Here is a 26057-nt window from a genome sequence, read left to right on the forward strand (position 1 = left end):
ATTTCTTTTCTGCTTAAATCAGCTGCAGCTGTTTTCCGTTTCTTAGCACTAAGACCCCTCATTAAAACAGTGCGTTTTCATCTTCCTCAAACATGATCCTCTGCCTTGTGACCTTGAAACCATTTTTGATGCTCATTATCTTGTTGGTATACTTTAGCATACTTCAGTGAGATGTGTATGTGTTTGAGAGTTAACTTTAATCTGCACACTCCAGGGTGAGTAATTAGCATTTGAAAGACACTAATCAGGAATCCTCACTACAAAGTTGGATGCACAAGTGCTTCCAATATCACTATGTAAATCTGCACTAGAGGTATGTTAATTAGCATAAAGGATTAGAAATGATTTTTCATTGTGGAATTAACAGGTGTTCAAGCTATGTGCTTGGCTAGGATATGGCACAGGCACTTCTGTGAACATGGTATTAGATTCCACTGAGTCTAGCAGACTGACACCCTTCAGGATGGCTCCCTGACTCTAGACTGCTGTTTAGTACTTTGCCACAAAATATTGTTTGTGTACTGTTTTTTGTGTCTCCTTGTTGACAAATATTTATTTGTGTAGTAGCAGTAAGTCTGAGACTTGCTTTCACTGTAGGACATTACCCAATAGCAAGAGAGAAGACAGGTAGCTCACGTTAATCTTTAGTTGTTGAGGGCTACCTGTATTTACTAAAAGAACCTGACAACTGTGAGGGCCAAGTGTCGTCCATTTTCATCCATCATATTTCTTGAACTTATCATTTCCTTTCAACTTCCATGGCCACTACCCTAGTTGAAGTCCTGACACCTGAGTTACTTCAGTAACCTCTATGCTGGTCATCTTGATGTCAGCCTCATCCCAGACTAATCCATCACACTGGTCCCCTGACTGATATTCTGAGCACCACTTTCTATCACTTCTTAGATTAAAACCAATGACTTCTACAGGTTACCGAATAAAGTCTAAACTCCTTAGTCTGGCACCTGAGGCCCTCAGGGGCATGATCTGAACTCCCCTTTGCCTGGTGCTATTTGTCCTGAAATTAGAAGTATTGGGGTCAGTTCCTGACACCTGGCACATACACAGCCAAACACTTGGATATAAAACAGCCCCCTGGGAAACATTTCAGTGACAGGAGATTTCAAGCTGTGGTTATTGAGGGCAGTGTAATGATCCTAATAGCTGGAACATCCATTCTTCAACACTTGCTTCTCTGCAGGCTCCAGGCCAGGAATTTCACCCAGAGGAGTTGTTTCAGACTAAGAACAACTGTTGAAAATAGAATCATGATAAAAAAATCAAGGAAGGCAGGAAAAGGCAGCACCTGTGGCAGGAGAAACGGATGAGCTACTGTGCATCCCAGTCCTCTGCGGCAGGGAGTCACAGGTGAGACCTACATTCTTTCTTCCTAGGTTCTCTCTTGTTTTCCTTCTACTTTCAATTCTCCAGTCCTGTTCCAGAGCTGAACCAACTCAGCTTCCCCGTAGATGATCTGCTGGGCCTCCTTGCTCGTTATTTCTCTGTAACACTTTGCGATTCAAAGTGCTTTCAACTATATAATCTAATCCAGTCTTCACAAAAACCTGCTGATGTGTATGTTTTCATCACCGTTTTACAAATATAATAACTAAGATCCAGATAAACTACACTGCTCCTTGTCCTCATAACTGTCGCAGAGTAGGCACTTAAACCTCAGTCTTCTGCTTCAAGTCCTGGGCCAGTAAGTGCAGCTTTCTAAGTATCATTCCCCTCCTGACTCAATTGCAGTCTCATTACAGCTGTTCACAGTAAGTAGGGCAAGGGTTACAGTATTCAGTCCTGGTATACTTCTTAGAATCATCTGGAAGATTTTTAACCTACATCCATACCCAGCGCAGCCCAGATCAATTAAATTAGCGTCTCCTCTGGAGTGAGTCCCAGATAGTTTTTGGTTTTTTTTTTTCAGGAAGATTAGCCCTGAGGTAACTACTGCCAGTCCTCCTCTTTTTTTGCTGAGGAAACCTGGCCCTGAGCTAACATCCGTGCCCATCTTCCTCTACATTATATGTGGGACGCCTCCCACAGCATGGCCTGCCAAGCGGTGCCATGTCTGCACCCGGGATCCGAACCAGCAAACCCCGAGCTGCCAAGAAGGGGAATGTGTGCACTTAACTGCTGCACCACCAGGCCGGCCCCGATAGCGTGTTTTTCAAAAGACCCTCCCCACCCGCCTCCCCAGTGTTTCTAATATAAAGCAAGGGTTGAGAACCACTGAGGCATTACTTCCATTAGCGCAGTGGTTCTCCAAGTGTGGTCCCTGGACCAGATGGATCAGCGGCACCTGGGAAATAGTTAGAAATGCAAATTATCAGGCCCTCTGCTCAGGTCTACCGAATCAGAAACTCTAACGGGGGGCCCAGATTTTAGGATTAAGTTCAGATGCTTGTGTCAGAAAATAACAGTGAGTTTAATAGCACTTTATTAAACAGTGGCGTAAGAGCAGTTTATTTCTCTCTCTCGTAAAAGCAGTGTAGACGTGGGTATTCCAGAGCAGATGTGGTGCTCCTTGGTGTTAAAGATCCTGATTCCTTCTCTCTTGTTGCCCTTCCACTAAGTACATGGCGTCCACCTCGTAGCCCAAGATGGCTGCTTAATTTCCAGCTATGGCTTCTGAAGTCCAGTCAGCAGAAAGGAGGAAGTACAAGAGGTGATTATACTCCCCTCACCTGTACTTTAATGACGCTTCTTGGAAGTAGTATAAGACATTTCAGCTTTCATCACACTGACCAGTATTTAGCATTTATAGAGACTGGGAAGTTTTTGAGTGGCTATATGCCTATCCAAAAGTCAGAGTTCTCTTTCCGAGAAAGAAGGGAGAATACATAATGGATAACAACAAGCAGTCTTTGCCAGGGTTTAACTAACTCTGCTTTGTCCCTACCTGCTAAATTCCTAAGTGAGGTAGTAAATATCATTATTGTTTGAACCACTTTTGGTTTGCCATTTTAACTGATGCACCTTATTTCTTTAGCCTTCCCATTGTATTAATGATGACAAATATTTCATCATATGACTGGACCATTACTTAGTTAACCTTTTCCTCAATTTTGAAAATTTAGGATATTTTTGATTTTTGCTATCAAAAATACTACAATGATGAGCACTTCGGCTCATTGCATTTGTGATATGTTACATTTCTGATTATCATTTTGGAATAGATTCCTAGACTGGCTAAAGAATATGAACATTTTTAAGGCTCTTAATGCATACTGCTGCTTTTCTTACCAGAAAGGAATCATTTTGTGCTCCCACTGTCAGTGAACTACATTATTTCCTCTTTTTTTCTTTGGTATTAATTTCTCAGTTTTACTCATCCTAACCTTAGCTTTTCCTTCAAAGCTCATTTTAATGCCACTTCCTCTAGGAAGTGTTCCCTGATTGCCCCAGCTGAAAATATTTTCTCCCTTTGATTTCTCATAGATTTTATCTGTTAGGTGACTGAAGACACCACCTTTTTAGTATTTTCCTTTTTTGTTGTTGTTTTAATTACTTTTAAAATGTACAGACTAACTAATTCACACAATTCAAACAACTTCAACTATACAGAGTAAAAAGTGGAAGTTTCCCTTCAGCACTGTGCCAAAGTCACTCCCATATCTATAGGAAAACAGGATTACTCCGTGATACACTATATCCTTCTAAGTCAGTGTTTCTCAAAATGTTGGCCACAGACTCACTGCCTCGAATCCCATGGGAGCTCGTTAAAGACAGAGGCGCCTGTGCATCAGCCCAGACCCTCTGAATGAGAATCTCATGGAAGTGGGACCTAGGAAGCCCCACTTTGGTGGTTGTTAATCCTACTAAATTTTGTGAATCATTGATCATATCCTCTTTCCATATGTTAATAGGAGTTCTTATACAATTGTATAATTTTGTTTGGTTATGTTCCCTTTACCGTTATTTGACTTGCTTTTTTATTTTTAGCATTTTATCTTAGAGATGTTCTCAAGATAAGCCATAGAGATCCCTGTGGGGTTTTGTTTTTTTTTAAAAAAAATTTTTAAACTGTCTAGAATGACTGTCCTGTGATTCATATAACTATTTTTCCATTGATGAGCATTTAGACTTCCAAGTGTTTTGTTATTAAGAACTGTGCTTCAGTGAATGTGTAAAATTTGCAGACATGTATATGTTTATGGATTAGAAATTGCTGGATTAAGTGCATATTCAAAATGTCGATACTGCTAAATTGTTCACCAAAAGGCTTTTTGGACTTATACCAAATTTCTACCCATAGTGAAAGAGAATATTCTTATCCCCATCCCCATACCAATAGTGCATATTATCATTTTTCATTTTTGTTGGGTTGATGGATCAAAAACAGTATCTCTTTGTTGTTTTAATTTGCTCTTTTTCTCATTACTAGTGAGTTGAGCCCCTTGTCATTTTATTTTTTTCCATTTTTCTTATGTGAACTGTCAGTTCCTATTTTTTGTTCATATTTATTATCATTTATTATCTACCACCAACACTATTGAATTGCCCATTGTCTCTCTACTGATTTGAAACATCACGTTTGTCCTAACTAAATTTCTGTATGTACATTGGAGAGTTTCTGGACTTTTTACTCTGTTTTATTAATTTTCTTGCACCTCTGCCTTACCATTTATATTATAGCGTGTATGTCTTTATATCAATAACTTCTTTATTCTTTTTCAAAAAATTTCTTGGTTTTTCTTGCCTATTTTCTCTTTCATATGAAATTTTAATACGCTTATAAAATTGATACAAAACCTTATTTGGATTTTGATGGAGATTGCAATGGATTACTGATTAATTTGGGGGAGATTTGACATTTTCCAAATCTTGATATATCCCCAAATCACAGACTTATCTCTGATATTTGGTCTTCCCATCAGAAACCTGGCAGTGTCTGCAGCAAAAGTCTTATGTTCTTTGGTAAAGTTTTAGTATTTTCTTTTTATAGGTCTCCATATTTTTTTATATTTAGTTTATTGCTAAGTATTTTTAATAGTTTTTTGTTAATTTTGCAACCATGATTGGGATATTTTTCTCCATTATATTTGCTAATTGGTTTTTGCTGCTTTATGGGAAATCTAATCTACTAAACTTTCTTATTCTAAAATTTTTTGTTCATTTCCCTTGTGCTTTTTAGCAATATCATCTATAGATAATGAGCTTTATCTCTTCCTTTGCAGTATTATACCTCATTTATTTATCTCATTTTACTAAATTAAGTCTGTTTGTTACATTGAATAATGATGGTGCAATTGGGTGTCATTGTTGTTCTTTCTGCCCTTAATGAAAGGCTGCTGGTATTTGTTCATTAATAAATGAAGTTTTCTGGGATCGGCCCCATGGCGGAGTGGTTAAGTTTGCGTGCTCTGCTTAGGTGGCCCAGGGTTTCACCAATTCAAATCCTCATTGCTCATCTAGCCATGCTGAGGTGGCATCCCACATGCCACAACTAGAAGGACCCACGACTGAAAACACAACTATGTACTAGGGGGCTTTGGGAGAAAAAAAATCTTAAAAAAAATGAGGTTTTCTATAGGTTTTTGGTAAATTCTTTTTGTTGCGTTAAGGAGGCTTTCTTCTGTTAATCTAAGAGTTTATTCATGAATGGGTGTTGGATTTAATGAATGCTTTTTGCAGCATCCAGATGATCATACGGTTTTTCTTTTTAATGGATGGATATAATGCCTTACATTATTACTTACCTGAATTCATTTTTGGAAGGAAAAAAAACCCTCTTTGGTAATAAAGAAATGTGTCAATATATCACTTTTACGTGATATTTTCTAATATTTTATTAGTTTTGCTTTAACAGTTATAAGTGAAATAGCCTTTGAGGTAGGCAGAATAATGGCCATCCAAAGATGTCCTAATTCATGGAAACTGTGATTAGAATATCTTACTTGGCAAAAGGCACTTTGCACACGTGATTTAGGTTAAAGACCCTTTTGCTGAAGTGATTATCCTAGATTATTCCTGTTGGTCCAATCTAATCACAAATCCTTAAAAAGGGAAAAGCTTTTCCAGCTGCAGTTAGAGACAGAGAGAGATGCAAAGATAGAAGGGTGTTCACAGCTGTGATGTGAGAAGAACTTGACCTGACATTGCTGATTCTAAAGATGGAAGGAGAGCTGTGTGCCAAGGAATGCAGGTAGTCTCTTGCTGGAAAAGGCAAGCAAATGGATTCTTCTCTGGAGCCTCTAGAAAGGAACACAACTTTGTCAACACCTTGATTTTAGCCCAGTGAGACTGATGTGGGGCTTCTGACCTACATTATGTAAGATAATAAATTTGTAGTTTTTTAAGCCACCAAATCTGTGGCAGTGTGTTACAGCGGCAATAGAAAGTTAGTACAGTTTTACTATCTGTGTGTTCCCTTCAAGTTTGAATCAACTATAGCGGAACGTTCCCTTTTTTTCTTTTTTGAACTTATGAGTTCTTTTTGAATGCTGTGGAACAGATTTTAGAAAAAAATCCTTCATAAAAGTTTGATAAAATTCACCTGTAAAACTGTCTGGTTCTCATGCCTTTTTAAAGGAAAGAGTATTTGACTCCCTTTTCAACTTCTGTGACATCCTTTTTTCTCCTTGTATTATAATTTCCATGTACCTATTTTGTCTTTCCTACTAGACTAGAAGCTTCTTGAATGCATAATCTGTCTGATTAATCTTGGTATCAGAACTCAGTACGTAAAAGAATGCCTTGCACAGTGTAATGCAAACACTTATCATATGCCTATCTTTTTCAACTTTGCACCCTCACAGCACTGTAGACAGTGCCCTGTGTTTATGAAACTAGCTTCAAAAGTATATTGTCATTCAGACAGCCACATTGATCAGGCAATTCAGGTAATGTGGTGAACAAACACAAGCTTTGAAGTCAGACCCAAGTTGCATTCTAAAAAATTATGCTTTTCTTCTTTTTTTTTTTTTTGAGGAAGATTAGCCCTGAGCTAACTGCTACCAATCCTCCTCTTTTTGCTGAGGAAGACTGGCCCTCAGCTAACATCCATGCCCATCTTCCTCTATTTTATATGTGGGACGCCTACCACAGCATGGCTTTTGCCAAGCAGTGCCATGTCTGCACCCAGGATCCGAACCGGTGAACCCCAGGCTGCTGAGAAGCAGAATGTGCGAACTTAACCACTGTGCCAACAGGCCAGCCCCAAGTTATGCTTTTCTAACTCTGTAACTTTAGACAATTGCTTAATGTTTCAAAGATTCAGTTTACTCACTAGTACAATAGTGATAGTAGTACTTTGTAGGCTTGTTGAGAGGGTGAAGGTGAAGCAGTGTTTGCAGAGTGCTCAGTTAGCATAATACCTGACACGTAATAGTTGCTTAGTAAATGATATTCATTATCATGACTATTGAAAGGACTTGATTTAGAACTGAATGCTATTTTAAAAAAATGTGTCTTTTCTGTTGCTCCTGTTGTAATTTTCTAGGCTGTTGTCATGTCCAAAGGGGATACTAAGTCTCCAGTTTGTTCTTGCATACAGGCCTTTGTGGTGCCATGACTTTCATTGGTGGATTCAGACCAGTACTTGCCATGGATGAGGTTACAATTGTAATTTGGAATGTGATAGAAGAAACAGTAGTGGGCTTTTGTAGAGCAAGAGAAGTCAGTACTTTAGAAACTGAGCTATGTTTCAAGGGTTTTCTTCCCATTTAATGCTGTACTATCCCTAACCCTTCCTACTCTTAAATGAAAGTGGTGATTCTCCTAGTTCATATTAACTGCCATCCTTTATATTTACGGACACTCCTTCATGGTTAATAATTAGACAGTTGAATCAAACATACTGAAGAAGTGGTTACCCATCTTTATGAATTCTTATTTTAAAGAGATAAGATAATCTTGCGTTGAGATTTGTTTTGTAGTTTCCATTAAAATCTTGCAAATTAGGTTGTAGTGACCTGGGTATCTTTTATGTCATTTTCTGGGAATTCCTGGGGAGAAAATTGAAGAAAATTTAACACTGACTATTTAACTTGCTCAGTGTGATGTTAAGGAGTGGATATGAGAGATTTTGAATTGGGTGGTGATGGTGGAGGTGAAATGGTCAAGGTGCATGAAAGCATAGAATAGGCAAGATGGGGCAAAAAAAGGAACAGCGCTGTTAAAGGCTATTTGCTAAAATAAATAACAGTCACTCTGTGCATACCTACTATGTGACAAGATTGTGTTATTTGCTTTATAGAAATTTTTAAACCTCTCATTGACCCTGAAAAATGAATTTTGTGGATTAAGAAAATGGTCCTGAGAAGAAATTTGCCCAAGATCTCATAGTATTTAGTGGTGGAAACCTATCTGGACATAAAGCCAGTGGAAATTAGTTGGAATAATGTATCCCTTACACAAATTATGAAATGCTGGAGCACCACTTTTCTTGTGGGGTTGAAAAGATCAATTAGCTAAATCTTCCTTTTAGATATATAGTAAAGCTAATGATGGTTTATAAATCTAAATTCTTGTATTGACAGTGAGAGGGAGGTGGTGATTGAATAGTATTGACAGAGACTTGATGAGAAAGTAGAATCTGAGATTAAGATACAAGAAATTTAAATGAGTAGGGATAAGCAGAGGGGAGAAAAAGAAATTATATGGCTCCAAGTCACTTAGTATTGATCTAAGCTGCATTTTATACAAAGCAATGCAGACTTTTCTGAAGTATAAATTGAGCTATATCCTTTCTGGGAATACATTCAGTAATAAAGTAATTAATATAAAACAGAATCAGACCACCCCAAAATGTTCATAACTAAGTATCAGCAGTGGTCCTGTGTTATCTCACTTGTGTTTTATAAGGTAAAATGAATTCACTTGCCAATATTTATTGATCACCTGTCTGTGCAAAGCACTTTTCTAGGCTGAAGATACAGAATGGGATAGATGAGGGTCTTGCCTGTATATAAACGAACAAGGAAAAAGATAAACTTCAGATCATTAGAGTTATGCAGAGACTTTATGATGATGTGAAGAGACTACTTTAGACTATGTGGACTGGGAAGGTCCTTCTGAGGAGGTGACATGTAAGTAAGATCTGAATAACAAAAATGAACAAGCCATGCAAATCCAATACAAGAGGAAGAAATGCCAGGCAGAGGGACTAGTTAGTGCAAAGGTGGGCACAGACTTGTTTTTTTTCCTCCTAGGACCTGAGCATAGAAGGTGAAGGAGAGACTAGAGGAGGTTGAATTAGGAGGCAGGGAGGGGCAGCATCATTTACATTTGGCATTTCCGTGATGAAGGATACCCATATTTAAGTAAATTGCTTCTAAATTGGTTATGAACAGTGTGTCAAAATGTCACGTGAGGGGCCGGCCCTGTGGCTGAGTGGTTAAGTTCGTGCGCTCTGCTTCGGCAGCCCAGGGTTTTACTGGTTTGGATCCTGGGCGTGGACATGGCACCGCTCATCAGGCCACGTTGAGGTGGTATCCCACATGCCACAGCTGGAAGGAACCACAACTAAAATTTATGACTATGTACTGGGGGGATTTGGGGAGAAAAAGCAGAAAAAAGAAAAGATAACTGAGTTGTTAGCTCAGGTGCCAATCTTTACAAAAAAAAGGACATGTGAACAGATTTCATCGATATGTACCACCAGATGCCGCAGTGCAATATGCTATTTTACAATTTTAAAGTTTTCGTTGCCTCATATTAATGCTAATGTATTTATTAGCATTTAAAAATGCTAATACATTTTTTATTAGCATTTTTTTTAAGTTACATTGTCAGCCCTGAAGAGCAAAGCAGACATCTGTTCCTTATAGTATCTAGTGCAATGTAACAGTGTAGTAATTAAGCCTCAATTTGTGAATCAAGCAAAACTAAAGAGATGGTTTGTGATATCCTAAATCTTGTTTTGTAGCTCCTCAATCCAATCGGCATCATTCTCCAGGCTACCAGGGTCCCTCCTACCTTGATAATACTTCTGGTTACACAAGCCCCAGACCATCACTTTTCCTTTCTATCAAATGTTTTCTTCTTACTTTCAAATTCTCAAGTTTCCACAGTAACCTGCCCTCTGGTACTTTAATCTGTGCTAATGCCTTCAGTGGGGCTGGAAAACATAAAGCTCCTTTTTACAGTCAAGCCATTAGACCCTTTCTGTCTCAGGTCTGTTTCCTAAGTATCTTTCTTCTTGCAGGTGTCCAGGGGTTTGGCCTGTTTACCTCTCTTCTTTCCAGTAATCACCCTTATTTCTAGAGAATGTTTCACCCATGCCTGGCTTTGGGAAACATGTTATCCCTTGGATTCCTAGTGAAAAGGCCCATGGCAATTTGGAAACTACAGTTTTTTCTTGCTGACTTTATCCTACATATTTTAGCCTGTCTCTGCTCTTATCCAAACAGAGATGTGTTATAGGAGTTTGAGAGAGAACTAAATTAATGCTGGCCATGGCCATGCTTGCATTCTTTTTTCCTTGGTAGAAGGCAATGGGCATTGCTAAAGAGTGGCATTAGGTTAACTGTAAAAAAAGATTTGTAGATCTACGGAATAAATGTAAATGACTTCAATGTGGATTCTATATAGCCTCATAAAGAATATCTCTGTGACCACAAATCATATTCTTTTAGATATCTAATTCCCCACACCAGCTCACAGTCTATAGAAGGAATGTTGTCATCAGGAGACCGCTGAAATGATTTACTTGATTGTAAGTGCCTTCAGTAGTATGACATACATACAACAAAAGGATGCAAGTATATTCGTGCTTTTCTCTGTCAAGTGTTGCAAATAGGCCTGGATCTAGGAAGTACTATCAAGGATTGTTTTGTCTTTTGTGCAAAACTCCCTACTATTTTTATGGTTTACAGGGGCATTCCAATCCAACAGTATTAACAAATTTATGTTTTACAGTCTGCTAATTATTGACAAATTCAAGAAACAATTATGCAGCCAATGCTCATGACCTAATTCTTTGTATTTTCCTTGAACTTAAAAATAGGTACCATCTTTGGTACTGCCGATGGACCCAATCTTAGAAATTGTTAAAATCTATGATGCAAAATAGTTATCAATATTTTTGATTACTAAAAAAAAGCAGTGACATTAATAACAAGTGTTTTATATTGCAAAAAGTGGAATAGCTATTAAGCAAAGGTGTTATAGTTAAAAATAAAATTCCAAAGTTGAACAGTGCTTATGTTGACTAAGTTACAACTCGAGTGCCATACGTAACAAGAGTCTTAGTTGAAAAATACATACTCAACTACTGAGCTGATTCTGAAACACATTTAGGATACAATATACATTCAAACCTGAGTTTAAGATAAATTAAAAAGTCAGATTTTACAATTGTTGAGGTTTGAATTTCTCCAATAGGACAAAATAGTGTTTAGAAAACCAATACTTTTCTCTTTTTGTAAGATTTAGTTTCTTAAATTAATGAAATTGTTAGCTATTGTAGCATGCTTGTTTATTGGGTATCATGTAATATAGGCCACCACTAATAATCTCAGGGAGGTTTGTGTTCAGTGGATCATGGATATGAATTTCTTATTGTGAGGTGTCATGGAGGTTACTGCAATTCAGTTTTTTTGGAAGAATCAAATTATTATAACACACATTCTTTGTAATAAACATTTGTATTATGTTTTTTGGACTAGTAATTTAGAAGAATTTGTTTTCCACCTTTGCTATCCTCTAACAATTTGCAACACCAAGAAGGAACCAAATCTTAAATCTGTCTTTTCCTTATCCAGTGTGTGGACTCTTGAAGAGGAATACATTGCCGCACCATGCTCAGAAAAGTGTGGGAAAATGGAGTGAAAGCTCAATTCCACTTTTTTTCCTGCTTTTTACAATCAGAGAATTTATTTTGAGCTTGCACTTTTCCAGTGGTTGAACAATACATCCCTCTTACCCAAAATGTGTTTGTAATTTGCAGAACAGTTTTTTGTGTAGAACATTTTTTGCCTCCTGTTCCATTTTTGGAAACAAAGGACTTACACAGGGGCAAAGTGTAGGATCAACAGGCAGTCATTCCTAGATACAGACATTAACTCGATGTAGAACGCTTGTCGTCTTCATTAGATCATAAGTTCCATGAAATTGAGGTGCTGTGACCACCACAACCCCTGTTGTTCCCCAGCATATTGCACGTGATAGAATTCAAGAACTTGTTAAATGAATAAAAAACTCCTTCACATCATGAGAAAGAATCCACTGCCCTAAAAAAATTGATATACTTAACTAAATTATCTCTGATCTAATTAACTTTGAAGGAAAGTGGAGTATGATGTGGTTGACATACAATGACCTAGAATTTATGCTGGCTGTTGTTCTGGTTCTTCAATAAACACCATGACAATGGAGAAGTCACTTGAGCTCTCTGGATCTCAGTAAACAAATTTATGAAATTAAGGGATTTGACTGATGAATCCAGCTAGAAAATTCTAAGTTATTCAAGTTCTAAATGGCTTCCCAATTCTGAAATCACTTAGTGAGATAGTTCACAGACCATAAAACTTTTAGTTTACAAATAATAGACAATGAATATTAGAAAATTTAAAATTTTTAATAAATGTGCTTTGTTCACAAAATGTGAAAAAATACAACAAACACAAACATACATTTTCAGGTATGCCACCTTCCACCACTTGGCAACTATGATATAAATCACTTGATCTAGTCATGATCCTGCAGAATCCAAACAAATGATCATTTGTTTTTGAAACACCGAATTATTTTGGAGAATCCTGTTGTGAATGTGACAGGAGGCCCCTTAACTTCTTTATATCCAAATAAAATCATTCTTAAGAGTACCCATACAGTATTAGAAGGCTCTATTAACTTCTCTTGTCATTACATATATAATCTGGCACCAAGCCACAAGACTGCTTATATTTTAACACATGTTGAATTGGCTTTGGTGGAATATGTATTAGTTTAAATCCTCTGCCAACTAATTTGAATAAGCTGAATTTACAGTAACAAATGATATTTATAAATCCAAACAAATTTATACTAAGTGGGAGTATAGGTTTCATAAAGAGATTTTTCTTTAAAGTACTACGTAAAATATATCATGCACACTTTGGAGCATAAGCAGAATCAACATCTGTAAACAATCAGAAGAATTTATAGCACCAACGTTTTAGCTGTAACACAAAGGCTGACTCCAAGGTCATACTTACACCAGCCTCTCAAAAACACTGTTTTTCATTTACTTTCAAAGCTTTCGTTTGGTATAGTTTTCTTTGTCCTTTACATAGTATTTAGCCAAATCAAAGAAAATAGACAGTATGGTAAAAGAGGTACTACCAAAACACACTTCTGTGTTATCCTGAACACAGTGTTTTTTTCTTCTTTTGGAGGAGTTACAAGACTTGACCTGTAGGGCTTAACTGGAAAGAAAGTCAATCCTAATTATGAAGGAATCTTACGCTATTGAAAGTAAATGAAAAATTTCAAGTTACTTCTGGCATATTTGAACAACCAATATTTATTGCATTTAGTCGACTGACTTTTTTAGGTTAATTATAATCTTCCTACTTGCATTTAGAATGTGAAATTTAATTTGAAATATCGGGTACACACACAACCATTTATATCTTAAAGGGTAAATTTTGTATTTCTAAATAAAGTTTAACATTCAAAGTTAACTACAGCAATTCACAATAAGCACAAAAACATCAGTTTTACCAGAGTAAAGAAGTGCAGTTTATGAAATTTAGGATCAACTATTGAAAATGCAAGTTTCCTTAAAAACACACACACACATAACATTAACCATGAAATCTGAAACTGTGATATTTCAGTGCAAAAACCTCAGTATGAGGTAATTTTAATGTAATAACCACTTGAAAAAAAATCCACACAGTGGCACTCTTAAAAATGATAGTTTACATGACAATTGCTGGCTGACAAGACAATGTGGACTAAATGTTCTTAGCTACTTAAACTAATCTTGTCTTGTTTGGACATATATTTCTCCTTAATCATTTGCTTCTGATTCAGAAACACAGAAAGGCATTTATCAATGTGGAAAGGGAAAATTCCCACAGCCAACTAATGGTTTATATATTCAAAGAAAATTTTCTGCTAGGATTTAGACAGAAATTAGAATACCAAAAGACCAAAGCCATTTTATGAGATTAACAGCAGAGTGTTAATTTTAAATTTTTCTATATAATTCCAGACTTGTAGTGCAGCACCTCCTTAACGGAAAGGCGAGGACCCTATCAAGGTTGGTCTAGATAGAACATAAACTCTCTTACAAGTGCAAACCCTTTCACAAAGGTGTTTCAGGTCAGAATTGAGTATTATATTGTTCCTTGCTTTAAGAGAAAATTTTGTAAATGAAACCTAAATTTAAAAAAGTAAAACTGAGCTCTCACAGTTAAAAATACTTAACACCAAGGCCCAAATCAACAAGAAAGATGTGAAAATTCTACTTTGGCAATGGTGTTTATTGTACTGTGCTAATCAAATGAGAATACATACTGTGGGGGACATCTCTCCCCCAATGTCTGATGCTGCCAAATGAGCAAGAAAGAAGGAAAAAGAATGATCAATTCCAAAAAGTTCCGGAAATACTGGATCATCAGACAAAACTGAACAGAAAATGGCTTTCTGTAACACATAACAATTTAGTTAGAAAAAGGAATAAGTGCATCACAAAACAACTACACCAATCTACCTCTGTGTCACATTTAACTTGTGAGTCATCAAAGTGCAACCTACAGCTTTCTACATATCTTAAAGTTTCTCACTGCAATGGTTTAAAGTCAACATTAAAAGATGAAAAAAAAATACATAACAAATTATGCGTTTTTCACAATAGCACTAAAGAGAAAAAGGTACCTTTCTATGACATCTTAGTGCTAAATGCTAAAGTAACAGTGGTTTCTGCTATGACAGGAGTCACTCTGCATGAAACTAAGCTTTCTATATAAGAATAAATTTTAAAATCCAGAAGTAGAAAAAAATAGCAAACTCTGTAAACCTTTGCATTTCTTCTTTGCAAACCAGGTTTTAAGTACTGAGTTCATGTTACTATTTCTGATTAGTGTAAGCAATTAGTTTCGGAGTCTGGACTGAAAGGGCCATTTGCTTTTATATTAACTTAAAAGTAATATGGGATCTTCTAGCTCATAGAAAGGAATAGAGCTGGCTTGACTTTCTCCAGAATCTGAGTCATATGGAGCATCAGGGAGCTCTGTGAAACCGTATGCTAGTTGTTCATCTTCTATATCTGATCGAACGTAGCAGGAAGGGTTAGAATATTCCTCATCTTCTATACTGTTGAAATCTTGAGGAATATACAACATCCCTGGGTAGTTTCTACTAACCAAGTCACTTGTGGTTTTTAGGGAGATTTTTCTAAATGCCATCAGATGCATATGTGAAAACTTTGAATACTTGAAACGTTTAAAGCCCAGGGACTCTATAGCAATCTTCCAGCTTTTCATCATCATAGCATGACGGTTCTGATGGGAGGAATCCGGTGTGATGATAAGCAATAAACCATTTAACACTAATAGTTCATGGGCTTTCTTGCAGCAAATCCATCGCTGGTAAGGTGATGGAAAATAAGAAAGGAGGAGAGAGAAAACAACCACATGGAAAAGTTCTCCAGGAAGAGAATCAATAGGGTTTTTCAGCTGCTTCAAAAAGGCATCTATAGCATCCTGTGCAAGCTGGAGTGGTTGCTGAAGCTGCAAGTTCAGGAAGTCACATTTATATACACTCTGCAGAAAGGGAAAAACAAGGCATATTAAGAATTTCAAGATTATTTTCACCTTATTACACAGATTTTATACCAAACTATTTCATAGCATTTCTATATAATTCAAGCTTTACTTATGCACCTTTCCCTTCTAAATTATTCCCCTTGCACAGACTTATTCAACCACAACTTTTACTCACAAAAATCTCAGAGTAATTAAGCCCAGAGAATTTCTAGTCATCACTTAAAAAAATGTTTCTGCCTAACAATTAATTTGAAATTAGAAATAATTTTTAAGCATATATTTTAAAAAAATAATAAGGGTTTATTTGAATTAATTAAATTGAAATTAAATTCAATTAAAATTAAAAATTAAATTGAGGGGCTGGCTCCATGGCTGAGTGGTTAAGTTCACGTGCTCCGCTCCGGCGGCCCAGGGTTCAGATCCTGGGCGCGGACATGGCACCACTCGTCAGGCCACGTTGAGGCGGAGTCCCACAACCCACAACTAGAAGGACCTGCAACTAAGATATACAGCTGTGTACAGGACGGGTTTGGGGAGATAAAGCAGAAAAAAAAAAAAAGATTGGCAACAGTTGTTAGCCCAGGTGCCAATCCTTAAAAAAAGAAAAAAAAAAGGAAGATTGGCAACAGTTGTTAGTCCAGGTGCCAATCTTTAAAAAAAAAAAAAATTGAAATTTAATTTGGCTAAGAGTTTACAGGAATGATTTATTTCTAAACTTAGTCATATTTACATTCACTTCAACATTTACAGTTACCAAAAACAAGCTAATATAAAAACAACTTTAAACAAGAAATACCATGAAATAAAGATGAATCAAAGAAGTCAGAGGATAATGAAAGAGGCATAAATTTGTGAAAGCAGAATACCAAAACTTAGTTATGAAAAACATTTTAATCATTAACTATCTTAAAAGCAATTTATTCTATCAAAATGTTAATCCCTGGTTTGAAACAAACTACACATCAAATTTAATTTACTCAGATGACCCTGGGAAATACTACAAGTAAAGGAATAAATAGCACCACATCACTTGCTGAATATTAAAACTCTATGGAAATGATCCAGAATAAGAGAGCAGTTTTAAAATTAGACAAAAATTAGTTACCCTTATAAGAACAGTTATTAATTAACAAAGGTATGAGCTAATACCTTAGTCCCCATTCTTGTTAGTGGGTAGACAAAGTGGTCACATACTCATCTGGACTATCTTTTAGGGAAAGTGATACATAAAGTTCTATAACATGGAAAAAGATTCTTGTTTTTCTTCTTCCCTTTGCTTTTATGTTTTTGATAGCTTTATTGAAGTATAACTAGCATAAAAACTGAAGTATAACTGACACACAAACATATTTAAAGTGTACACTTTTAAGTTTTGACATTTATACACTTGTGAAACCACTGCCACAATTAATGAATAGATCCAAGACCCCCAAAAGTTTCCTTGTGCCCCTTTATAATCCCCTCCCTGCTCTTCCCCTGCCATGAGGCAGTCATTGATGTGTATTTCCTAGAATTTTACATAAATGGAATAATACAGAATAATGTACTCTTATTTTGCTTGGCTTTTTTCACAAAGTACTCTTTGTATTCTCAAAATAACTTTCACAAAGTTGTTTTTTGTGAAAACGCTTTGTGAAACACTGTGTGAAAGTTATTTTGAGATTCATCCATTTTTTTGCATGTATTGATAGTTTATTCCTTTGTAATTGCTGAGGTATCCTACCATATCAAAGATTACCACAGTTTTTTAAATCAATGTACCTGTTTATGGATATCTGGCTTGTTTCTAGTTTTTGGCTATTACAACTCAAGCTGCTAGGAATATTCCCATTTGTCTTTGAATAGATATGCTTTCACTTGTCTTGGGTAAATATCCAGGAGAGGAGTGGCTGGATCATATAATAGGTGCATGTTTAACTTTTAAAGAAACTCCAAAACTGTTGTCAAAAGCAGTTATATAGTTTTACATTCCCACCCAGAGTGTATGAGAGTTCCAGTTCCTCATCAATATTTGGCATGGCCAGCTTTTTAAATTTTAGTGATCGTAATAGGTGTGTAGTGGTATACTGTGGTTTTAATTTGCATTTTCCTAATGAGTAGTGATGTTCTTTACATGTACTTATTTGCCATCTTGATATCTTCTTTGGTAAAGTGTCTGTTCAAATCTTTTGCCCATTTAAAAATAACTGGATTGGGGCCGGCCCAGTGGCTTAGCAGTTAAGTGTGCACGTTCTGCTTCAGCGGCCTGGGCTGTCACCAGTTCGGATCCCGGGTGCGGACATGGCACTGCTTGGCAAGCCATGCTGTGGCAGGCGTCCCACATATAAAGTAGAGGAAGATGGGCACAGATGTTAGCTCAGGGCCAGTCTTCCTCAGCAAAAAGAGAAGGGTTGGCAGCAGATGTTAGCTCAGGGCTAATCTTCCTCAAAAAAATAAATAAATAAATTGAAAAAATAAAAATGAAAATAACTGGATTGCTTTAAATTTTTTTAAAATTTTCTTATTATTGAGTTGTGAGAGTTCTTTATTCTGGATACAAGTCCTTAATCAGATACATGACTTGAAAATATTTTCTCTCAGATTGTGGCTTGTCTTTTCATCCTCTTAACAGTGTCTCTGGAAGAGCAGAAGTTGTTAATTCTGATGAAGGCTAATTTATCAATTTGTTCTTTCATGGACAACTTTTGGCGTCATATCTAAGAAGTCTTTTCCTAATCCAGCGCCACACAGATTTTCTTCTAGAAGCTTTATGGCTTTACATTTTTCATTTAGTTCTATGACCCATTTTGACTTCATTTTTTGTATGTGGTATGAGGCATGGACTGAAGTTTTTCTCTTTTGTATATGAATATCTAATTGTTCCAACCACTATTTGTTTAAGAGACTATCCTTTCCATCTTGGTTGAAAATCAGTAGTACATAAGTATGGCCCCATTTGTGGACCCTCTATTATATTTCATTGATAATCTTGACACCAATACCACACTGTCTTGCATACTGTAGCTTTAAAATAAATTTTGAAATCAGGTAGTGTTACTCTCCAACATTGTCCTTTTAAAAAGTTGTTTTAGTTAGTTGTTTAGTTTTTTTATTTTAGTTGTTTTAGGTCCTTTGAATTTCTATACAAATTTTCGAATAAGTTTTTCAATTTCTATTAAAAAACCTGCCAGGATTTTGATCAGGATTGCATTAAATCTATACATAAATTTGGGGAAAACTGACAACATGTTAACAACATTGAGTTTTTCCACCCATAAACATGGTATATCTCTCCACTTATTTAGGTCTTCTTTAATTTGTCTCAATAATTTATAGTTTTCAATACACAAGTTTTTCCATATCTTTTGTTAGATTTATATTTCATTTAAATATATGTTCATATATTAAATATTTCATATTTTTGATGCTACTACAATGTTTTTAATTTTTAATTGACTGTGGCTAGTATATATAAATCAATTGATTTTTGTATATTCATCTTTTATCTTGTAACCTTGCTAAACTCACTTATTAGTTCTAGTAGCTTCTCTGAAGATTACATGGAATAATCTAATAGTTGATGAATTTTATCTGTGAATAAAGACAGTTACTTTCTTTCCAATCTGGATACCTATAATTGCTTTTTCTTGCTTTATTGCACTGGCTAGAACCTCTAGAGAATGCTGAATGGAAGTGGTAAGAGTAAATATCCTTATCCTGTTCTCGTTCTAGTTCTAGTGGGACAAGCATTTTTCTTTCACTATTAAGCATGATGTTAGCTGTAGATTTTTCAGATACACTTCATCAAGTTCAGGAAATTCCCTTCAATTCCTTCTGAGAGTTTTAATCAGGAAAGAACGCTTGGATTTTTGCCAAATGTTTTTTCTATGCCTCTTGAGATTACTTTTAGTGTATTACTGTGGTGAAAAGATTGTTTTTTGAAGATAAAACCAATCTTGCACTCCTAGAATAATCCAAACTTAGCCATGATATATTATCTTTTTTGAAATATTGTTGGATTCAATATGCTAAAATTTTGTAATATTTGCATCTATGTTCATGAGGGATAAAGTGTATAGGTTTTTTTTGTTGTTGTTCTGTAACGTCTGTTTGGTATTGGTATCAGAATAATGGTCTCATAGAATAAGCTGGGAAGTATTCCATCCATTTCAGCTTTACGGAAGTTTGTGTATGGCTGGTATTATTTCCTCCTTAACTATTTGGTAGATTTTACCAGTGAAGTCATCTGGACCTGGAACTTTCTTTGTGGGAAAGTTAATTACCAATTCACATTTCTTTAATACATGAGGGCCACTTAGGTTATCTATTTCTTCATGAGTGACCTTTGGGTGTACGTGTCTTCCAAGGAATTTTCCATTTCATTTAAGTTGTGCAATTTATTGGCATAAAGTTGTTTATAATATTTCCTTATTATCCTTTTAACATTGATAAAATCTACAATGATGTCACTTCCTTCTCTTTATTTCCTAATCAGTATGGCTACTGGTTTATCAATTTTATTGAACTTCTCAAAGAAATAGCTTGCTTTCATCCCTTTTCCCTACTGTTTTTCTGAAAGTTTTCTATTTCATTGATTTCTACTCTGATCTTTATTATTTTCTTTCTTGTACTTTGTATGTAGTATGCCTTTTTTTTTTTCTAGTTGGAAAGTTGATGTCATTGTTTTGAGACCTTTCTTATTTTTTAATAAAGGTGTTTAGTACTGTAAATTTTCCCTTGAGTACTACTTTAGGGACTTTATTGTTATCCTATACATTTTGATATCTTATGTTTTTTATATATCTTCGTTCTAAGATATGCTCTAATGTTCCTGGTGAGTTTTTCTTTGATGATGTTCTAATTTTCTATCAATTATTGAAGGGGGGTATTGAAATCTCCAACTATAATTTTATTTCTCCTTGCTATTTTATCAGTTTTTGGTTTATTTTGAAGCTCTTTTTATTAGGTGCATAAATGTTGAGGATTGTTTTGTAGTCTTGAGGAATTGACCTTTTTATTATTATGAAATGACCATCTTTACTGCTGGTAATATTCTTTGGTCTGACATCTACTTTGTCTGATTATAATATAGGCACACCAGCTTTCTTTTGTCCATACTCTTGCTTTTAATCTATTTGTGTGTTATAATTGAAGTGCATTTCTTATAAGTAGCATATATTTGGGTCTTGCTTTTTAATCCAATTTGACAATCTCTGCCTTTTAATTGGGGTATTTAGGCTATTTTTATGTGATAATTGATACACTTAGGTTTAAACCTATAATCTTGCTATGTATTTTCTATTTGTCCCATCTGTTCATTGTTTCCTCTCTTCTTTTTTCTGCCATCTTTTGGATTAACTGAATTTCTTTATGATTCTATCTTTATCTCCTTTGTTGTCTTATTAGCTATAATTCTTTTTTTCTTTTAGTGATTGCTTCAGGATTTATACTATACATCTTTAACTTATCATAGTCTACTTTCAAATAATATTTCACCACTTCATGTATAGTATAAGAACTTTAAAATAGTATATTTCCATTTCTCCTCCTCTCATCCTTTGTGCTATTGTTGTTATATGTTTTATTTTTACATATATTATACATCTCACTGGCTATTATTATTCTTGTTTAAACAGTTGTATTAGTTTACTAGGGCTACCATAACAAAATACCCCCAACTGCATGGTGTAAACAACAGAAATGTATTGTGTCACAGTTCTAGAGGCTAGACTGCCAGAGATCAAGGTGTCTGCAAGGTTGGTCTTTTGAGGGATTGTGAGGAAGAATCTGATCCATGCTTTCTCCTAGCTTCTGGTTGTTTGCTAGCAATCTTTGGTGTTCCTTGGCTTATAGATGCATCCCACTTGTGTGTTTCTATGTCAAAATTTCTCCTTTTTATAAGGACACAACAGTCATATTGAATTGGAGCCCACTCTAATGACCTCATTTTAACTTAATTACATCTGTAAAGACCCTATCTTCAAATAAAGTCACATACTAGGGGTTAGGACTCCAACATATCTTTTTAAGGGGCACAGAATTCAACCCATAACAATGGTTGGTTATCTTTTAAGAGTTTAAATAAAGAGGAAAAATCTAATATTTTTTACACCTATGTAGTTACCACTTCCTGTACTCTTCATTATTTTGTGTAGATCCATATTTCCAGCTGGCTGAAGCACTTCTTTCTTAACATTTCTTTTAATGCAAATTTGCTGATGTGGAATTCTTTCAGCTTTTGTATGTCTGGAAAAAAAAATCTTTATTCTGTCTTCATTTTTGAAAGATATTTTTGCTGGGTATGGAATTCTAGGTGAAAAATTTTTATCTTTCAGTACTTTGGCATATCTTTTTTTTTTTTAAATCTCTGGATGCTTTTAAGACTTTCTCCTTATCACTGGTTTTTTGGGAGTTTGATTACCATGTTCCTTGGTGTAATTTTCTTTGTTTTGTGTGCTTGGGGTTTGCTGAGCTTCTTGGATTTGTAGATTTATAGCTTTTATCAAATTTGGAAAATTTTTGGCCATTATTTCTTCAAACTCCTCCCCCCTTTCTGGGGGCACTCCAGCCACTTGAAACTGTCTTACTTCTTGCTGAAGCTCATCTGTTTTACAAAATTCTCTTTTCCGTGTTTACTTCTGGGTAGTTTCTATTGCCATGTCTTCAATTTAACTTTTCTTCTGCAATATCTAATGTACATTTACTTCCATCTAGTACATGTTTCGTATCATACATTGTAGTATCCACCTCTAGAAGTTAGATTTGGGTATTTTTAAATATCTTCCATGTCTCTAATTAACTTTTTGTACATATGGAATACAGTCATAATGTCCCCACTTTAACATCCTTGTTTACTAATTTTAACATCTGTGTCAGTTCAGGGTTGGTCTCTGTTGGCTGATTTATCTCCTCACTGCAGGTCCTATTTTCTTGTTTCTTTACAGGGCTTGTTACTTCTTTACTAGATGCCACACATGGTGAATTTTACCTTGTTGGGTGCTGGATGGCTTTGTATTGCTATAAATATTTTTGAAATTTGTTCTGAGATGTAGTTAAGTTACCTGGAGACGGTTTGATCTTTTGAGGTCATGCTTTCAAGATTTGTTAGGTGGGACTAGAGCTATGTTCTGTCTAAGACTAATTACTCTCCACTACTGAGGCAAGGCTCACTCTTCTGTGTACTCCTCCCAATGCATTATGATTCTTAAGGTTTCCAGTGTGGCTGGTGGGAAATGGTACTATTTCTAGCCTGTATGAGTGCTGGGCAATATACCCTCTAGTCCTTTCAGGTAGTACTTCCACCAGTCTCATGTAGTTTTCTCACACACAGGTAATGATCACTACTCAGCTGAGTACTCAAGGAGGACTCTCTGCAGACCTCTGTAGTTTTCACTCTGTGCAGCTCACATATCTTCAGTACTCTGTCCTACCAACTCTAGCTCTCTTGGTCTCCTAGGACTCTCAACTCCATCTCCACAACTCAGGGAATCAACTGGGCTGTGCTTGGGAATCCCTTCTTTGTGCCAAATCCTGGAAACTCTCTGAAGGCTATACGCTGGTGCAACTGTAGGGCTCATCTCTTTTGTTTTCAGTCTCAGGGATCACTGTCCTCCATTACCTGATGTCCAGTGTCTTGTAAATTATTTTAAATATTTTGTCCACTTTTTCGTTGCTTCAAGTGGGGGAAAGAGGATGAATCTGGTCCATGTTATTCCATCTTGACTGGAAGTGTAAGTCTCTTGCCTTCATTTTAAAATTAGTTATAGGGTTCTGGAACTGTGAAAGTCTGATTCTACTATTGAACTTATCTATAGCAGTTCTTTTGACTTCCCTAATGACTTCACAGTTGAAAGTTTATAACCCTTTCTATAAACAAATTTAGTATTTTAAGAATAATACTTAAGCCTGAGGTTTATATCAAATGGTCATCATGTCTCAGCAGTCTCTGAAGGACATCTCTAATGTGTCTCCTGAGGAAGGGAAGAGAATCCATGTACAAAGCTACCAGCACTTTAAAACTATAGCTCCTGATGGCACAGGAATTCTCTGCAGTGATAAGCTAAGAACAGCTGTTTTACCATAAAGCAAACATTTGTCCATCTTTAGGTAGTAGAGATAATAGTAATGGTTTTAGCATTTTCTTGTTCCTCACTGTACTCACATAGGTTCAATCTAGACAGTTGTGCTCATCAAAATTAAAGAAAAGATTCATGTGAAAGTTGAATCTTTATGGAGGAACATTTCAATAATAATACAAACATTTCTTTAGCACTCAATATAACATGTACTGTGCTAGGTGCTTTAAATACTTTTTCTCAAGTAAACATTACAAAAATCCTATGAAGGTCCATTACTAACCTCATTATACAGATGAGAAAACTGAGGCTCAGAGATTCAAACCTAGGTTGAAAGTAAGATTCCCTTCTTTTACTCAAGAAGTACTTAGTGAGTACTTAATGTAGCAGGCACTCTTCTAGGTGCTGGGAATGTAGCAGTGAGGGAAAAAAAATCCCTAACCCAAAGTTGATACTCTAATACAATCTCTTTATAACAATAAAAATGCGATTTGTAAAAAATTTTTTGTGCCTGGTGCTATATCAAAAGTAAAATGGCAAACATTGTGAATTTATGTCACTGAGAAAAAATCTAATTTTAAAAGTAGAGGAAATATTCTATGTAAAGTTAAGAAGTTTCATTTACTAAGTACAAATAGCTGGAATTTAATAAAGTTTTAGCTGACTCCAAAGCCCTTGCTCTTTCTACTATTCCGTAATGGCTCTACTTCACAGGACATGTCAGAAAGAGATGCGTTAAAAAAATAAACCAAACTGGGACCAGCTCAGTGGCATAGTGGTTAAGTTCACACACTGTGCTTCGGCGGCCCAGGGTTCATGGGTTGGAATCCTGGGTGTGGGACCTATACACTGCTCGTCTAGCCATGCTGTGGTGGCATCCCACACATAAAGTGGAGGGAGATTGGCACAGATGTTAGCTCAGGGGCAATCTTCCTTAAGCATAAAGAGGAAGGCTGGCAGCAGATGTCAGCTCAGAGCCAATCTTCCTCACCAAAAAAATAAATACATTTAAAAAATAAATAAAATAAACAAAAAGCCCAAACACTACAGCTATCTGGAAATCTGCAATCTACTAAAGTTTCTTGATTGCAACAGTAGATGATCACAGGGAAGAAAACAAAGAAAATAAAGACAATATAGAACTGTTCAAATTAATATTAACTAAATTCTCAGAAATGTTCATGGAATATATATTTAGTTTTGAATAGAAACAATCTCTTATCAACTTGTACACAGGAATATATTTGCTATTTCAGGAATGCAAAGATAGTGCTCTTCCTTTGTAAATATACATGTAAAATATTCAAGTCTCAAAATAAAACAAAATAGAACTATGCATACCTCTACAGCAGGTACAATGTCTATGCCAACAGTTAGAAATTCTTCAAACTTCAGAAATGGGTTAAAGCAGCTGCCAACATCAAGTAATCTGATCTTTCCTGAGGTTTGTAGCAACCTAAAAACAGATTATTTTTAGTTTACCTGTTCTAAGATAAAGTATAAAAAAAAAATTTAAACATTTGAGAATTAAAAAGATAATATAGATTATTGGCGCTCTAACTTTTTGGTCTCAGGATCCCATTACACATTTAAACATTACTGAGGACCTTAAAAAACTTTCTTTTATGGGGGTTGTATCTATCAATAATACCATATTTGAAATTAAAACTGAATAGTTTAAAAACTTGTATTAATTCATTTATAAAGCAATAAACCTAGCGTATATGTTAACGTAAATTCAACGTTTTTAATGAAAATTCTAGATTACAAAGATAGTAAAAAGTAAGGCGTTGTTTTACATTTTTTCAAGTCTCTTAGTGTCTGGCTTAATAGAAGACAAATGAGTTCTAGCTGCTTTTGCATTCAAGCTGTTGCAACATCACATGTAGTGACGTAGCCAAGTAGTCTCTAGAAAACTCCAGTTTACACTCATGAGAGAATGAGAGTAAAAAGGCAAATGACAACTTAGTATTATTATGATAATCATCGCCCCCCACCCCCCCCAGAGATCCTGGAAGGCTCTCGGATCCCCAGAACACATTTTGAAAACTGTCTTTGTAGATGAAAGAATCCATTCATAAATCAATTCTCAGTAGTCAATGTAACGAATGGTGTCTTTGGATTTGACTTTAATTTGTCTCAATAATTTGTTTCGAAGGACCAAAGAAAAAAGCACAAATAGAATAGCATTTTTTAAGTTATGAAAAATTCTTGTGTGCAAGAACTTTCCTCATGTCCAAAAATAGTAGGAAAAAAGGAAAACAAAACCAGAAATGACTATTTTATAAAGTTAGTTGAATGT

The 26057-nt window shown here is 35.6% G+C and overlaps 1 protein-coding gene and 1 long non-coding RNA gene across 2 annotated transcripts in view; one reads left to right on the forward strand and one right to left on the reverse strand.

The window, feature by feature from the left end:
• LOC123282857 (uncharacterized) overlaps window positions 1–26057 on the forward strand; it is a 65601-nt gene that overhangs the window by 2107 nt on the left and 37437 nt on the right. Inside the window, exon 2 of the long non-coding RNA XR_006523149.2 lies at window positions 1202–1368. This is a non-coding gene — a long non-coding RNA (uncharacterized lncRNA). The remainder of the gene's footprint in view (window positions 1–1201; window positions 1369–26057) is intronic.
• The window catches only part of SAMTOR (S-adenosylmethionine sensor upstream of mTORC1), a 71413-nt gene continuing 57860 nt past the window's right edge, over window positions 12505–26057 (reverse strand). The window contains exons 4-5 of the mRNA XM_014849992.3: window positions 25097–25211; window positions 12505–15698 (exon numbers count right to left, since the gene is read on the reverse strand). Of these exons, the coding sequence (XP_014705478.3) occupies window positions 15069–15698; window positions 25097–25211 (745 nt within the window). The 3' untranslated portion in view covers window positions 12505–15068. The remainder of the gene's footprint in view (window positions 15699–25096; window positions 25212–26057) is intronic.

The sequence above is a fragment of the Equus asinus genome, chromosome 1 (genome assembly GCF_041296235.1).
Source record: "Equus asinus isolate D_3611 breed Donkey chromosome 1, EquAss-T2T_v2, whole genome shotgun sequence".
Lineage (NCBI taxonomy): Eukaryota > Metazoa > Chordata > Mammalia > Perissodactyla > Equidae > Equus > Equus asinus.